Here is a 14,346-nt window from a genome sequence, read left to right on the forward strand (position 1 = left end):
GGGCCTTACAAGGCAAAAACCTACAACTGAGTGTCATCTTAGGCTCAGGAATCTGAGTTTTTGTTGTTTTTGGTTTCGGAGCCACACAAAGCTTACTCTTGGCTCTATGCTCACAGACCATTCCTGGAAGGCTCAGGTGACCTTATGTGGTGTCAGACTGAACATGAGTTGACTGCATGCAAGGTAAGTGCTTTATCATCTGTACTTCCTTTCTGGCCCAGGAATCTGTTTTTGTTTTGTTTTGGGGTCACACATAGCATGCTCAGGGGATTACTCATGGCTTTGTACTCAGATCATTCCTGATGGGTTCAGGGGACCATATGAGATATCAGGACTCTAACTCATCTTCAAGGGAAGGGCCTTACCCACTGTACTATCTCTCTAGTCCCTGGCCTAGGAATCTGATGCTCAGGGATTAAGCCTGGCTCTGCACTCAGGAATTACTCCTTATGGTGCTCAGGGGATCGTATGGGGTGCTGGGGGTTGAATCCAGGTTGGCCACATGCAAGGCAAGCACTTTACCCACTCTATAATCTCTCAAACCCCAAACGGAAACTATAAAAATTCCAATGATAAATAAAAATTCCAATGATAGAATCAGGCCTGCAGAGTGTAAGTTAGATCTTGGCAGCCCCCTCAAAAAATATCCTACAATCGGGTACAGTGGTGCAAGCGATAGGGCATTTGCCTTCTACACGCTAACCTAGGACAGACCGATGTTCGATCCCCGGTGTCTCATGTTTCCCCAAGCCAGAATAATATATGAACGCATAGCCAGAAGTAACCCCTGAGCATCACTGGGTGTGGCCCAAAAAGGAAAAAATATACCCTACAATCAATTTTGAATTTTGTTTGTTTTATTTTGTGGCCATACCCATCTGTTGTTCAGGCTGGCTTTGGGCTTAGGGAATAGTTCTGGTGGGGCTTGCAAGACCATATGCAGTATTGGAGATTAAACCAGGGTCTGTCTATTCAAGGCAAATGCCTAATACCCCAAACCCTAAATTTGTTTGTTTGTTTGTTTCTATGTCACATCAGGTGGTGCTCAGTACATTGAGTAGGGTGCTTGCTTTGCACCTGTGGCCAACCCAGGTTTGATCCCTGGCATCCCATCAGGTTTCCTGAGACCAGCTAGAAGTGATCTGAGCATAGAACTAGGTATAAGCCCTGATCCCTGCTGGGCTTGACCCAAAAACAAACAAAAAAATAAATCATCCAGGGTCTGGTGCAATAGCACAGTGGTGAGGCATTGCCTTGCAAGTGGTTGACCCAGGAGAGACTGGATTCTATCCCCGGCATCCCATATGATCCCCCAAGCCAGGAGCAATTTCTGAGTGCATAGCCAGGAGTAACCCTTGAGGGTCACTGGTTGTGACCCAAAAACCAAAATATATATGTATATATTTGTATATATATATATGTCTCTCTCTATATATATATCATAGTACTGAAATTGAGAAAGCATGGACTTAAAACCTGTACTATTCCTCTCATAGTGTGGAAAGGGAAAAGGAGAGCTAGCTGAACAAAATGGAGAGAGGCATTGGGTGAGAATGGATGGGATTTCTATGTAGGGATCAGAGAAATGGAGAATGGGGAAGAGAGTTCTTTCTTCCAAGCTTGGCTCAGGCCCTGCTCAGTTTCTCTCGGCCCTGCCAAGTCAATTCTGGGACTTCACACTAAGATTGTCCTGGAGTGACCCTGACTCCCTGGTCAGGACTCAGACAAGAATATTTCTCTGGGTCTTTCTTGCAAGACTTCCCAGCCAAAGCCCCGGGTTCCCAAGTCAATGCATTTTACCTGCATCTCCTGGGGAGCTCCACATTAGTACCTGCTGTGGGGATTTAAGTGTCAAAACATGAAGCCACCAAGTTCAAGGTGTCATTTAAGAACATTAGAAATGGAGTGTGGAGAGATAGTACAGAAGTGAGCGGTGGCAGTAATGAATACAGTGGGTATGGAGCTTGATTGCACCTAGCCAGCACAAACTTGATCCTCAGTATCCTGTAGTCCCTATATAGGGACATAGTCCCTAAAGAGGGTATTCCTGAATGCAGAGCCAGGAGTAATCCCTGAGCATTGTTGGGTGTGGCTTCTCTCTCTCTCTCTCTCTCTCTCTCTGTCTTTCTCTCTCCTCTCCCTCCCTCCCTCTCTCTCTCTCTCTCTATCTCTCTGTCTTTCTCTCTCCTCTCCCTCCCTCCCTCTCCCTCCCTCCCTCTCTCTCTCTCTCTCTCTCTCTCTCTCTCTCTCTCTCTCTCTCCTCTCCCTCCCCCCTCTCTCCCCCCACTCACACCTTTCTTGTGCAAGGCCTACCCTGGGGTTTAATCCCCAACACCACACCATGCATAAAGTCACCTAAGTCCTGCCAGGAGTGACCTCTGAGTACTAGAGAGTGTGGCCCACCTTCGGCCCTCCCATCCCAAAACAAAAATTGGAATGAATGGCCAAGCCAAGAAAATCTTCTTATAAGGCCCAGGTCTGGAGAGCAGAAAGGAGGTGACAAGAGTTAGGGCAGCAGGAGCTGGAAGTCTTGCTCTCCTGGCCACTCCTTTCTAGGCTTGAGCCAACGCTTTCAGGACTTCCCCAGTACTCACTCATTCCTGAGGCATCCACACCCAAGTGCAACACATTCTGGGTGTCCCCAATACTGGCCTCCCCACTAGACCAGGGAGGGCGGGTTTGAATTGACTGTCTACAGGAAATACCTCAAGTTCCAAGCTCAGAACCTCTGAAGAACTAACCAGCAACCGGGGGAGGGGTGCCCACTAGGAGACTGGGAAGAGTGAGAGGTAGAATAAAGAAGATGCGATCCTGTTCCCCATATTTGGGGTTCTAGCTCCCTCTCCTCACCTCGGGAGGGGGTGGGAGAAGGGATGGAGTTGAGCCAGCCTAGAGTGGATGTGGTAACAGCTGATTCGTCCCCTGAGGTCACACTTTCCAGTAATCAGCTGGGGTGGAAGGCAGGAAGTTTCCTTAAAGGCACAAGGTTCTGAACACAAGCTTGGCAATTCAGGAGCTCCTAGGAAGCACCACAATCGCTTGGTGGTTTTTAATTACAGAACTTTCTCCCACTCCAGTCTCATGCTTCAAGCCCAGATACTCTTTAATCCTAGTTGGGAACTTTGGGGAAAGTCCTGGATCTAGGTCCCAGGATCTAGTCCATGGATCTAGGTTCCTCTTTTACTAGACGAGTGGAACTCTAGAGTTAAGGTGGGAGGAGAGTGCGGGGAATAAGGGTGGGTGGATGGGTGCCCAAGACTTCTCCCTTTAATAAGCCACTCAACAGCTTTTGCCAAGTCATTGAGTCCTTTTCGGGTCCCCCACCCCCACCCCATCCCCTGACCCTCTGGGCTCCGATTGGTCCCTGGGGGAAGGAGCAGCTTCTTCATTGGTTTCCATCTCTGAACGTTCTTCCCTAAGCAATATCCTTACTTAGGGAAGAGAGTGGAAAGCTTAGGGAAGGCGGGACCAAAATGGGGGTACTAGGCAGAGCGTGGGGTTAGAGACCAGTTGCACGTTGGGTAGACCTAGTAAAGTTTCCTACCGCGAACCTTCCTTCTTTCTATCCGCAGGTGAGAACTGTGCTCCAAATTTTTTGTTAGGAAGTTGCTGTTGGTTTCTGCATGGAACGGAGAAGCCTCTAGCTAGGAAGGTTCCCCCCACCCAGAAGTGATAATGTTAACATCTCCCCAGTGAAAGCTGGCACGGGGCAAGCCAAAGTCCTCAAGTCCTCGGGTGAGCTCGTTCTATAGAGTAGTCTGCTGCCTCGTGGGCTGGTTTCCACTTCAGTTCTGGCCCCCTCCTATAGTTTCACTGGCTCCATCTTTTTCCTTAGAGAGCTAGTATCTGCTGCAGAGCGCAGCGAATCCGATTGGGGATTGTCAAAAAGAAGCAGTTACAGCTCCCAACAGAAAGGAATTGGACTCCTTTAAGGACTTGGTCGGAAAGAATTCAGACAGGAGTTTAAAAATGCCAACTCACAGAGCGCGCTGGATGCTGGGAAAAGAGGTGCCAGACCGAGAACTACATTACCCAACATGCACCGCAAACACTTTCCTGGACTTCCTGCTGCTCTTTAGGACTTTAGTTTGACGTAGCAGTCTTCAGCCCGAGGAACCCGAGCGGAGCGCTGAACCACACCTTTTCGCCCATTGGCTGGCCGGTGGGTTGTTGGGCGGGGCTTAATGCTATCCCACTTGGTAAGAGGGTGGCCGCGGTGCCAATCAAACCTAATACGGCCGGGGAAGGCGGGACTCGAGTTGAAGTGCCGGCTCCCCCCGGTGGGTGTGGTTACGCTGCCCAGCACCGGGCGCTGATTGGCTCCGGACGGTGCGATCGCAACTTGTGCGTCACGACGCCGCCAGCTGATCGGAGACTGGAGCCGGTGTGTGCTGAGCTCTGGGAAGAGACAGCGCCGGAGGGCCGTGGGGGACGGACGCGCCGGTTTGCTCCTCAACCTTCAGCACCCCCCCCCACCCCACCCAGCACCAGGTGGGTGTGAGCTGTGGTCCTGGTCGCCTAAGAGGGACATGTGTTAACGGGGTGTGCGGGGAAAGTGGGTCTTGCCGGCCACACCCTGCCCTACCAGGGAAGGGGAAAGGTGCGGGGGGACTGGGGCGCTGGGGGGACGAGGGGCTGGGACTGACTGTCAGGAGATTCCAAGAAAAGAGTTCGGGACAGAAGTTGTGTGGCACGGTCTTGCGGGGAGCTGGGAGGAAGAAAAGGGCCAGAGGACGGGGGGCGGCTAACCTCGGTGCCCTCTGGCACCCGAAGACCGGAGGCCGGCCTCCCAGGTTGGGGAAGAATTTGGACTCATTTGATATCGGGGAGTTGCTTTGCCTTCACCTTCCCCGGCACTCCCTGCTTCGGAGCCAGTTGTCAGCGCTCTGGCAGGGAAGGGGTCTCCGTCTGGGAGCGGCAGCCCCTCCTCTCGCTCCTTGCTGGAGATGTTATGTAAGTGGGGAGGGAAAAGAGTAGGGGGCGTCGAGGCAGGGGCTACTGCAAGCCGAAGGTTGGGGCTTCACCGCGGTGGGTAGCGGGGAGCAGAGCAGAGAAGGGCCTGGAAACTCTGTCCCAACCCACCACCCGCCCAGCCTAGCTGACTGTCTTGAACTGGGAGAAGGTCACCTCTGCACCTCCCCCAAGACTGTTCGGTTGTGGGGCCCCTAGCCCTGACTTGGCCCTGGCCGCCTGGGAAGCTGGCTGGCTGGGTGGGGCGCTTGGGTTAGTCATCACTGGGCTCCCTCTCTCCCCACCTCTCGGCCAACTCTTGGCCCCTCCCCGTGGCCTCCGGCTAGGGTATCGCCCCCACCTCCCTCCGGCCTTGGTTCCCAGCTCCAACGCCTTTGGCCTGTCATCCTGGCTGTCAGACGGAGCTAGGCGCTGTCCCCGTGCCAAAGGGTTGATGGAGCAGCTGGTCAGAGGGTCAGTTGCCTTGGGCCACCCTGCCCAGCAGCCAAGGGCACCTGCTTGGCACCGACTCTCAGCCTCTGGGTTCTGAGGGCTGAACAGAGCAGGCTCAGACAGAGGCAGCTGGTCTGATCACCTAAGGAAAGGAAGAGATGGCAAAGTTCATCCCTCCCAAGAGGAAATATTCTGTCCTTTGAAAACCTCCCACCCTCACCCTGGCCTTTCTTAAGCTCTGAGTACAAAGATTTCAAGGCAAGACCATCTTGGCCCCTGTCTGGCCTGGGCCATACCCTTGGACAGTATCACCACTAGCAGGCCCTCCCCAAGCTCTGGGTCCTCAAGCCTGCCACACCTCCTCCGGCCCCCTCTTTGGGCCATGCTGCAGGCTTTTCCTGCTGATTCATGCGTTAGAACTGTGGGGGCGGGGCTTGGAACTTGGAACAAAGTTCAGACTCAGAGGGGCCGGCAGACAGCCTGGAATTCATACCAGATGTACCGAGAATGTGCAAGCGGAATGCCTGGCATTTGAGAGTCCTGGGGAAGCTGCCCAGCCGCCCTGCCCATACCTCCTGCCACTCCTGCATTTGGTAACTGCCCTGGAACCCTCTGAATGACCATCTTCCAGACTTGCCTCTTTCCCCTGATGTAGGCCCCCAAACTCTTCTTTCAGCTGGACTCATCACTGAACTCATGTTCCTGAACCTCAAGTACAACTTCCTGCCCCCTCTCTGGAGCACCAGTAGAGTGTGTCCAGGGTCCCGTTTCTGCACTCTCAGAGCTGAGAAAGCTGGGGGACTCCCAGTGTAGTTTATACAGCTCTGAAAAAGTTAGGAAGGGTAGTGTAGTTTATGTAGTGTTGAGAAAGCTGGGGGGTGGGCAGAGGTCAGTGTAGTTTATGCAGTGATTAGTGGGTGAAAGCAAGCCTGGGTTTCTGTAGTCTTCAGTTCTGGAAAAAGCAAACGGAGTTTATTTGAAGAGACAAATGCTTCTCACTGAAGTCAGCAGCTCTTGCCCATCCAGGACAGGGCCAAGAATTCTTCATTAGAAGATTAAGCATATGCTGGGTTTTTATGGCTACTGGGACAGGGCCGTGTGCTCTGCTCAGATTTTCCCTATTTTGTCTTCCTTTTCCTTTTAGGAGCCTGTAACCTCCCACATTCTCACCTGGCTGAGCCGCAGTAGTTCTTCAGTGGCAAGCTTTATGTCCTGACCCAGCTAAAGCTGCCAGTTGAAGAACTGTTGCCCTCTGCCCCTGGCTTCAAGGAGGAGAAGGAGGAGATAAAGAGATAAGGAGCTGCCTCTTGCTCATTTGGAAGGTGACAGTACTGGGGCTGGGAAAATCTGGACAGTGCTGGGGCTGGATTGATAGCATAGCAGTCAGGATATTTGCCTTGTATTTGGCCAATCCAAGTTTGATCCCCGGGGCCGGAGAGATCACATGGAGGTAAGGCATTTGCCTTGCATGCAGAGGGACGGTGGTTCGAACCCTGGCATCCCATATGGTCCCCTGAGCCTGAGCGTAAAGCCAGGAGTAACCCCTGAGCACTGCCGGGTGTGACCCAAAAAGCAAACAAAAAAAGTTTGATCACCAGTATTCCGTATGGTCCCATGAGCCTGCCAGAAGTAATTTCTGAATACAAAATCAGGAGTAACCTCTGAACACTGCTGAGTGTGGACCCAGAATCTCCTGCCAAAAAAAAAAGAAAGAAAACCCTGTTTTGTTGGTTGGTTTATTTGAGGCAAGAAGGAAAGGCTATAGCTTGTGGTGCTTGGGGGACCATATGGTGGTAGGAATCAAATCTAGGGCTCCCACTTACAAAGCCCTTTGAGCCATTTCTCCGCCCAAATCATGTTCAGTTGGAAAGCCTCCACCCAGATTTGTCCAGAAAGAAAACAGTTTTAGATTAGAGACCCTGGCCAAAAAGGGAGTAGATGATTCTAACAACCGAAGGTTCACTGGTCCTTGTATGAGAGGAGGCAAAAAAGGAACAAGGTCAGCTCTGTCTATTGACTTTGTGTAGATACTTACTTGACCATCCTTCTACCTGATTTGGGGGAGGGGAACACAGAGTTTGAGTCACACCCAGAAGTGCTCAGGGCTCTCTCTTGGCTCTGCACTTAGAGATTGTACCTGACATGTTTGAGGGACTACATACACAGTACGAGAATCAAGTCGAGGCCAGCTACATGCAAGTCAAATGTTCTTACCACTGAGCTATTGCTCCAACCCCTTGATTCCCATTCTTTCCTTGGTCTTGGTAAGATTCAAAGTTAGTTTCCTCTTCAGGGAAATGTTCCCAATGAAACTACTATCTGGTAGTCTTCACCCTGCTCTAATTTCCCTTATTTCCTGTGACTGGCTCAACCTTTAGATTCACAGGGAGACTATGAAAATCCTTTAGATCTCCCATCCTGTCTCCTCTGCCTCTGAAATGTGGAACCATCTAGTTGAATATGCAAGAGGGAATCAAAGTCCACTGGTGCAGACTGAAGCCTGGGGCTCTTCTGCTGTGGGTGGGCACACAACAGCTTTTCTCTCATAGGCTGTTGCCCTCCTCTCCCCATCCTCCCACCACAACCCTTGGAGCTGGATGGCAGAGGAGAGGTTTGGTGAGTGGGATGGGGATTAAATCAAAGCAAGAGGCTAGTAGTTACACAATATACACTTGCCTCCGACTGTGTGAGAGAGGGCTCAGACTTACCCCACTACCAAAGTAGGACTGACATCCCAAATGGCTTTTCTGGGCCCAGAGAGATAGCACAGCAGTGTTTGCCTTGCAAGCAGCAGATCCAGGACCTAAGGTGGTTGGTTCGAATCCCGGTGTCACATATGGTCCCCCGTGCTTGCCAGGAGCTATTTCTGAGCAGACAGCCAGGAGTAACCCCTGAGCACTCCAGGTGTGGCCCAAAAACCAAAAAAAAAAAAAAAAAAACCAAAAAAACCCAAAAAGGCTTTTCTTCCCTTGTTTCACTTTCCATTCTAGTACTTGAGGCTAAACTCAGACCTGTGCGGGCCAGAAGTGATCCCTTCCAACAACTAGCATAGATAGGTTTAGGGATGTGATACCCCTTTTAGGGCATCAAGTATAAACCTTGTGCCTGCAGCCCTAATCCAGTCTCTCCAATGGGCTTCGACTCTGATGTAATTCTGCCTGCCCCTGTTTCCTACTAGCCTTAAATTCAGGGGCAGCAGGAAGCTATTTGATCTGGGGGGTGATGGGGGTTGTAATATAGGGAGCTAGGTTTCATTCTTCATTTATGGGAAGCAGAGAGTAGAGTGCAAAGCAGGGAGTAGGCCTTTGAACCGAACCTTTCTGTAGCCTAAATTTGATATATGTGGGACTGTGGGTTAGGGGGTGAGCAGGCTCAGTCTTCTTGTAGGCTGCAACAAAGGTCACTCTGTTTGTGGACATTGCTTCTGTTCTTTCTTCCTCTCCTTGCTTTACTGGACACAGTGTTTCTCTCCATCCCTCTGAGTATTTGACTTTGTCATCTTTATCCATCATGGCACAGAGATGAGTAAAAGGCAGGCAGAAGACCAGCAGAAGAGGGCCGGGCGGTGGCGCTCGAGGTAAGGTGCCTGCCTTACCTGCGCTAGCCTAGGAGACGGACCGCGGTTCGATCCCCCGGCGTCCCATATGGTCCCCCAAGCCAGGAGCGACTTCTGAGCGCATAGCCAGGAGTAACCCCTAAGCGTCACCGGGTGTGGCCCAAAAACCAAAAAAAAAAAAAAAAAAAAAAAGACCAGCAGAAGAACCAAGCATCCTCCAGAGGGGCTCATAAATAAAGCCAGAAGTACTCCAAGAAGGAGAAGACCACCAGCCTCTGTCACCACAACAAGCCTCCAGCCATGTATTTAATTCACCACTTCCTTTCTTTCTGTCTCCCTTGGAGTTGTGGGATCCTACTAAAGTGTCTTGTGACTCCATCCTCCTCCTTCCACACCCCCCCCCATCATTTTATATAGCAGCTTCATGGAGCAGGAGGCAGCTGTCTATACACAGGAAGTTCCTAGAAGAAACTCAAACAGATATAACCCTGAAAATGTTTGTTTCATTAGTAGTTAAAGGAAGGCAAATAACAACAATGAAGACTGAAATATTAGCAAAGAATTGAGCTGACACACCCATGGGGTATGAATATACCCATCCTGTTTATTTGATAATATGTGTCTGATATCTTAAATTTTACATGGACCCATGAAGTCTCCATTTTGGTGTCTTTCTGAAGAAAATAATTAAAGATTTAGTTAATTATAAGATGTTCATCTAGCATTGCAATAGAGACAAATGGGAAGCAACTGTTTAATTGGGAATTCATTTTTTTTCTATAATGGAAATCTGCAATAGGGGATTGCTTAAGTAAATTATTGTATATTCAACCAGATGGTGGAGTACTGCACAGCCATTAAAAGTCCTGCAAAAGAACATTTGACTGGAAAGAAGTGTTCCTTGAATATTAAAAAGGTTATAAAGATAGTATGTATTCTACAATATTTTGTAATCGGGTGTATACTTGTCTACATAAAACATAAGACTGAGGGCATACTCCAAAATGTTAACAATAGTAATTATATTTGAAGGGTGAAAATAAAGTGTAATCTCCAAATGACCTATATTGTGTATGATTTGTATAATAAAAATGTAAATATCCATGTAAATGTTTTTGGGGAGGTAAATATGAAGAGGTGCCCTTGGACCTCAGATAGTGGAGTTTTGATGAAGGAAGGGGAATGTGAGGATGTGTGGGAGAGCTTGTAATGACTTATGAGCTTCTTTCCTCAGGAATAACTGGAGTTCACCTCAGCATACAGTAAATGTCCCTGAATTGCTGGTGGCTCTTAGGTACTTAATGTGGTATAGAGTGCAGTAAGGAAAACAGTAAAAATCCATCTCAGCACACTTTAGAAGATAGGGATGTGGGCCCGGAGAGATAGCACAGCGGTGTTTGCCTTGCAAGCAGCCGATCCAGGACCAAAGGTGGTTGGTTCAAATCCCGGTGTCCCATATGGTCCCCCGTGCCTGCCAGGAGCTATTTCTGAGCAGACAGCCAGGAGTAACCCCTGAGCACCACTGGGTGTGACCCAAAAAGCTAAAAAAAAAAAAAAAAAAAAAAAAGAAGATAGGGATGATAGGGGTATGGAGTGCAGTGCATTTTCCCTTCTCGGCTGAAAGGTCCTAAAATCTTAACAATCCTGCAGTTGGAATATCAGTCTCTTTTGGGCGGTTGGGTAGCCCACACAGGGCAGTACTAAGGGCTATGCACTCCAGGGGCTGAAGAGATAGCATGGAGGTAAGGCGTTTGCTTTGAATGAAGAAGGTAGGTGATTCGAATTCCAGCATTCCATATGGTCCCCTGTGACCCAAAAACCAAAAAAAGAGAATTACTCCAGGGTCCAGGGGACCATATGGAGTGCTAGGAATTGAATTTTGATTGGCCTTCTGCAAGGCAAGCACTCTACCCACTCTACTATTGCTCCAATCCCAGTAAGAGGAGTCTTATTCTTCCCCCCAAATAGAGATGACCCTGAGTGACCTTTCTGTGCCTTCTCTAATTGGGCCAAAAATTCTATTTCTGCCAGGCCCAAGCCCTGGAGGAAGGGTGCTTTTCCAGAGTAGCACCCAGTGGTTCCTTCTGCCTCCACTTCCTACTAACAAGTTTCCTCCAAAGTCTGACCATAATAGGTTGGGAACAGAGTCCCCAGAGTCTCTTCTTCAAAAGGTTGTTCCCTTGGAAAGGTACTAGGTAAAGAAATTAAGGGAGAAAGTAGGTGAAATGGCTCCAGGGAAGAGAGAAGCCTCCTCCTCACCATTAGAACCCAGGGTTTAAGCAAGAAGACGTGGGATGTGGGGCCCCTCCAGGTCAACGACTGTTGGCTGGGTGGACAACCAGGTGGGTGAGAGGTCACAATAGGAAAGGTGGAAACTGGTAGGGCGGGGCCTTAGGTGGTACCATGGGAGATGAGGAGCCCTTTTCTTTATTCAGAGGACTTCAGAACACATGCAGTTGGCCGCGAACCCTATGAAGTCCCAGAAGGTCCTCCCAGAGCTCTGTTTTAAGCCTAGAGGCTCCAAAGCCCCCCGACCATCCATCCTTTGCAGGGGCGGTGAGCGATCCGTTGTCTTGACTCCCAGGGGCGGTGGCCCTGCGGCTGCTCCAATCGCCGCCCGGCAAAGGAATTAGGGCGTGGACAAGTCCTGAAAAAGTTAGGGCGGGTTCCAAGGTGGGGCGCGCGGGGGAGCCCAGGGACCCGGCCCTGCGGGAAAGCCTCTGCTGCTGCTCTGCTGGGGGCATCGAAGGTCTCCTAGGACTTGGGAGCCTCATCTATCCCAGCCGCCCACCATGGAGCCCTTCGGGCTTCTCATGACTGGCGCCCCTCCTTCGCTGTCTTTCGGGGGCTGCACTGGGTCCTGCAACACCTGCCCACGCCCAAGCCTGCTGCTCGGAACCGCTGGAAGTGGCGGAACATCTGTGTCTCGCTGGTGCACAGCCTGCTCGCTGGAACCGGGGCGCTGCTCGGGTGCGGAACCTAGAGGTTCGGGAGGTTCGGGGTGAGGACCACGAGGTGGAGGTTGAGAGAAGAGCAGGCATTGGAATCCTGAGCTAGTTAGTCGGGGATGGAGATGGGGAGAGCTGAGAGCACAGGGTGCTGCAAGCTGGGGCTTCATCACACCGACTGACCCTGGCCCCATTTCCTACAGGCTGTCATTCTTCCCTCAGATGATTGCCGACCCAATTCGGGGCCACCCTCCTGGGGCTCTGATGCTAGTGGCTGTATCAGTAGGTGAGTCTGCAGGGAAGTCTGGACTCATTTGTGTGTGTGTGTGGATGGGGGGGGGGGTAATTTCAGGTCCGGGTCACCCTCTTCTCTGGGGCTAAAAAGGCTGGGGCAACTTTGAGCTAAATTACTAACTGGGATTCCATTTCTCTCCAGTAAGCACAACTTGGTGGGAGCCTAACCCCAAACCCACTGCCCACCCCACCTTGCAGGTTACTTCCTGGCTGATGCAGCTGATCTGTTGCGGAACCAGACCTTGGGCCAGGCCTGGGATCTTCTCTGTCACCATTTGGTGGTGAGATTCTGGGAGAGGGGAGACAGGGATGGAGGGAGGCATGTCTAGTGTGGGGTTCTCAATCACTGCTCAGCTGCAAGTTCTTGGGTTCCCAGAACCTCTAGTGTCCCGTAGAATGTTACTTTATCTTTCCCAACTTTGGGCTAAAAGTGGGTGCTTGAGCCTTGGTTGGTTCTCATCTCCTGGAATTTGAGCACAGCCTGCAGAATCTTGGATCTTGGATCTGTACTGTATCTGGCTCATGCAGGAATGTTGAATATGGAGATTTTCTGAGAAGTGGGAGCTCCATATTGGAGGAGGGGCTGAACCATAGTGAAAGGACTGAAGTGGGGTGGGACTATGTAGACGGCTAACTGGGGAGGAGACTTACTCAGCACCCCAGAACCCAGACTCAGGAATGTTGTTTTAAAGTCTTTCATGTTTCCCAGTATAAAGGTAAACATAAAGGTTGGGTGTTGGAGGGCTGCGTGTGCCCACATAGAGTACGGGTGACCATATTTCGGCCCAGGATACTGGGATATCATGGATTGCAGATCATAGAAGGCTTTGACCTCTGACACCTGCCCACCTGCCCTTGCCCCTCCAGGTAATAAGCTGCCTCAGCACCGCCATTCTGTCTGGCCACTACGTAGGCTTCTCTGTGGTGTCTCTGCTCCTGGAGCTGAACTCAGCCTGCCTGCACTTCCGGAAGTTGCTGCTACTTTCCCACCAGGCCCCATCCTTGGCCTTCAGCATGGCTAGCTGGGCGACTCTTGCCACCCTGGTCCTCTTCCGCCTTGTTCCTCTGGGGTGGATGAGTCTGTGGCTAGCCCAGCAGCAACGAGAGGTGCCTCCTGCCCTGGTTGCCCTTGGTGGCGTTGGACTGCTCACTGTAGGTGTCATGAGCATCGTACTGGGTGTACGAATTCTGATCAATGATGTTTTGCGGTATCGGCCTTGCCCACCTACATCTGGGCACAAGGAAACACCAGACACCAGGGCCTATTGTGCTGGTGAGCATGTCACCAGGGATGTGTCTGCTCTCAACATGAGAAACTAGAGAAGCCTTAGGCTTCTCCAACCATCTGAGGGAGGTAAGAACAAGACAAGAAGATGGGGTCTTCAGTGCACAGCCCTCGGTGGGTTATGGGCTCAATTAGATATACAGTATGTCACTTCCTCACCCAGTCAACAACACCACCATTCTGGGAGAATATGCTGAGACTCTTGGAGGAAAGGGAGCTTGACTCTTGTTGACACAATTCTGTTTTCACATCACTGCCCTTTCCAGAAAACTATCTCAAGAGGTCTATTGCCACACAAAGGTGGCAGAAAATATGAGGCTGGATGAAATTTCCAGTGGAAACAAACTATTTTGTTTGTTTTAATTTTATTTTTATTTTATTATATTTCTTATTCTACTTGGTGCAGGGAAGGATTTGTATTATTCTCAATGTTGCTCAGAACTTCTTGTGAGCTCAAGGATCACTCCTGGTGGAGCACAAGGGACCATGTGCAGTGCCAGGATTGACCTAGAGTTGACCATGATCAAGGCAAGTGTCTTATCCACTCTACTATCTCTGCAGCCCAACTCTCTTAGATCATGGACAAAGAAGACAGGTGAGATGCTATGAATAGGGAGACATAGTTGGAGCAGGTAGGATCTGAAGGAAGAGAAAACTCTCCAAAGTTCTGGCATGGAAAAAGACTCAAAGGGGGCTTCCTATAGACAGGAGAGATGGACATAAGAGTTGCCAAGGGGCAGGAGAACCTTGGCCACAGCAGTTGTTGCTGCTCTTTCTGGTTCTCAAAGCTACACCATCATGTCTTATGTAATTTCACTTCTCCTGTGCCCAGAATCAGCCTTTTTAGTGTTTTTAGTATA

At 50.4% G+C, this 14,346-nt stretch overlaps 1 protein-coding gene across 1 annotated transcript; it reads left to right on the plus strand.

Moving 5' to 3' along the window:
* The first annotated feature begins 11,446 nt into the window (after nucleotides 1-11,446).
* LOC126021264 (TLC domain-containing protein 2-like) lies at nucleotides 11,447-13,573 on the plus strand. Its single transcript, XM_049782631.1, is given in 5 exon segments — nucleotides 11,447-11,784; nucleotides 11,787-11,929; nucleotides 12,111-12,193; nucleotides 12,400-12,482; nucleotides 13,069-13,573. Coding segments are annotated over 5 exon segments (795 nt in total). The 5' UTR covers nucleotides 11,447-11,751; the 3' UTR covers nucleotides 13,522-13,573.
* Nucleotides 13,574-14,346: the final 773 nt, after the last annotated feature.

The sequence above is a fragment of the Suncus etruscus genome, chromosome 1 (genome assembly GCF_024139225.1).
Source record: "Suncus etruscus isolate mSunEtr1 chromosome 1, mSunEtr1.pri.cur, whole genome shotgun sequence".
NCBI lineage: Eukaryota > Metazoa > Chordata > Mammalia > Eulipotyphla > Soricidae > Suncus > Suncus etruscus.